General features: G+C 61.5%; 1 protein-coding gene across 2 annotated transcripts in view; it reads left to right on the plus strand.

Moving 5' to 3' along the window:
* The window catches only part of HS1BP3 (HCLS1 binding protein 3), a 40,367-nt gene extending 38,512 nt beyond the window's left edge, over positions 1 to 1,855 (plus strand). For both annotated transcript variants that reach the window (XM_006167664.1, XM_006167665.1), the window contains one exon: positions 21 to 1,855. In XM_006167664.1, coding sequence (XP_006167726.1) covers positions 21 to 137 — 117 coding nt within the window. In that variant the 3' untranslated portion in view covers positions 138 to 1,855. The remainder of the gene's footprint in view (positions 1 to 20) is intronic.
* Positions 1,856 to 2,664: the final 809 nt, after the last annotated feature.

Here is a 2,664-nt window from a genome sequence, read left to right on the forward strand (position 1 = left end):
CAAAGGGGGCCCTGTCTGAGGCTGTGGCTGGGCAGCAGAGACAGCAGGTGCAAATCCAAGCCATGGATGAGGTGGACATCTTGCAGTACATCCGGGACCACGACACACCTGCCCAGGCTGCCCCCAGCCTCTTCTGACACCTCCAGCCCCACTGGCCACAGGCCTGGCCGGCCTTCCCGTGGAGCGTGTGAATGACAGGGACCGTGCCTTGTCGGGCCAGGACCTGCGCTCCCAAGGGAGGGAGCCGGAAGTCTGGTCACAGCACCCAGTACTGCTTTGGTCCCTTTTCTCCAGGGCCATTGGGTCAAAGTGGAACCTCTGTAGGGGGCAGAGAGCAGAGGTCACCATGGGAATTGGAGCCCACATTGTGTCTGTCCCCGTGGGTGAGGAAGGGAGAGTAAGAGTTGGGGTTAGATGTTTAAAGCCCAGCCCCAGGACAGAGTGAGATGCGTGGGGCCCTGGGAGGTGGCACGTTGGCAGGGAAACCTCTGTCTACTGGCTCTGCTTGTCCCACCCAGCACGGGAGGGAGGTTCAGCTGGCCTGGTCTTGGGCTGGGAGTCTGCTAGACGTGGCTGCCAGCGACCTGCAGGCTTTTAGCGGGTCTCCCAGGGCAGGGACACTGAGTGGGAGAGCATGGCTGACCTACTCTGAGCCTCCTCTAGTTACCAGCTCTAGGGCAGAGATCAGGCCTAGCCCTGACTCTCTGGGGTGTAGGGGCCCCACTGCGAGGCCCCAGGTCTTTGTCCCTCTCTCTTTCCCAGGAAATACCCAGCCAGCCTGTGGCCTCCTTGGGCCTCTGACCATGGAGCCAACATCTGCCCTCGCAGCTCTCAGTAAAGTGGCTCATAGCATCCCCCAGAGCTTGGTCCAGCCTGGGCTCGGGGTGGGCTGGAGGCCGCCTCCAGAGGGACACAATGCTCTCAGGTGCTGCTTTGAGGCCTTCTCTGTCCTCTGATCTGGGCTTGCTCAGCAGCCTTTCTCCAGGAGCTGAGTGCCAGGGCCTGACAGTGCCTTAGATGTCTCCTAGATCCCTGAGCCCCGCACCAGGTCCAAGCCCCACATGGTGCTCGGGAAATTCTCAGCAAGTGAATGATGTTTATAGAGTGAAGAATGTCAGGGTGTCTTTCTTGGATCTTTCCTATTCAGAGCTCATTTTTAATGAAAGGCAACATCTACTGTTCCTTGGTTCTGTCCCACCTTAAAGAGAGACACTGGCTGGGGTTGTGACCAGGCCCCCAGACCCTTCCCCAGTTAGGGACCAGGTGCCCACCAAGTTGGAGGGTGTCCCCAGATCCTGCCCTGTGCCTGGACCTGCAGGGCCGGGGCCGGGAGCATCGAGTCCGACCTGTCCCCATCCTTCCTCCTGCGCCTGGTCCTGCATAGGCTGTCCCCCACAGCCCACACACACGTGCCTGTGCTTGAGTGACAGGGACCAGGTAGTTCTGGGGCTGAGATCCAGGGTCCTCCCGCTCCTCTCGCCCCAGGCTCAGAGGGCCCTTTCCCCCTTCCCTTTCACCGTAGGCCTTCTCTGCACCCCTCAGTCACACCTGGCCTGGGGCCTGCCCCCCAGCTGACTCCAGCGAAAGGAAGGCCATGGGGTTGGGTCTTCCTTGGAGAAGGGGCTGCTCTCCCTTGGACTCCCCTTCCCATTCTCTGTGGAGCAGCAGGGAGCAGCCCAGTGGGAGACCATGGGGGCTGGTCCCCAGCTGGGGTCATTGGCAGCCCCTGGTGTGCCTCATCCAGGGTCCAGCCTCCCTGGTGCAGATTTGTGCCTCCCGTTGTCCACCACAGCTCTGTGACCTGCTGGCCAGTCGGTGACACCCAGTCGTCCAATAAAGCCTGTGTCCAGACCCATTTCAGCGTTCGTTAGTGACGTTCATTCCTGTGCCCGGGCTTTTGGGGACCATGGGCGAGAGTGGAGGGGATTGTCCTTCCAACAGTAGGCCCAGTGGGTGAGCTGCCTTGGAGGGAGCCCAGGCTCTGCCCCAGCCTGCCAGGCTGCTGCATGATAGAGTCGGGTGTGGGGGGAAAGGAGGGTTCTCATCGCTCTTTCCTGTGGTGCAAACTGAGGCAGGGGCCCGGGCCCGGTGGGGGTCAGCCGAGGCCTGTGTAGAAACAGGACTCCTCCCCCTCTCCAGGCCTCAGAGCCCATCCCAGAGTGGAACTGACGCCGAGGCCTATGCAGCGCTGACATCGGACCGCCCTCCGCAGCTCAGCTGATCGCGCATCTGTAGACTGTCTGGGCCGTCGCGCTCCTGCCAGAGCCCAGGCTCTGCGCTGCTCTGTCCCCAGGACCCAGAGGTTCTGAAGCAGAGGGGTCTGCAGCTGACATCCACTGGAGAACAGGAAACAGACCAGGGGGCTGACAGGGCCAGTCTGAACTGGCATCATGGTCTCGTCCCCAGAGGTTGGGTCTGGCTCTGTGGCTCAGACTGAATTGGCTTCTTGGCTCCCGAGGACAAGCAACTGGGCTGTCCCGAGGAGGGCCACTCAGACCGGCGACCTGCAGCAGAGCTGCCTGAGGGAAACCGGGAGGCCGATCGGGAACAGCGATGTCTGTTTATCTCGAAGCCTGCTGTGAGCTGTGGACAGGATGTGCCGTCTGGCTGGGCCCGCTGCCCCTTTCCTCCCGAGCATTGTTCTCAGGGAACCGTGAACTTTGG

The sequence above is a fragment of the Tupaia chinensis genome, unplaced genomic scaffold, assembly GCF_000334495.1.
Source record: "Tupaia chinensis unplaced genomic scaffold, TupChi_1.0 Scaffold144952_1, whole genome shotgun sequence".
NCBI lineage: Eukaryota > Metazoa > Chordata > Mammalia > Scandentia > Tupaiidae > Tupaia > Tupaia belangeri.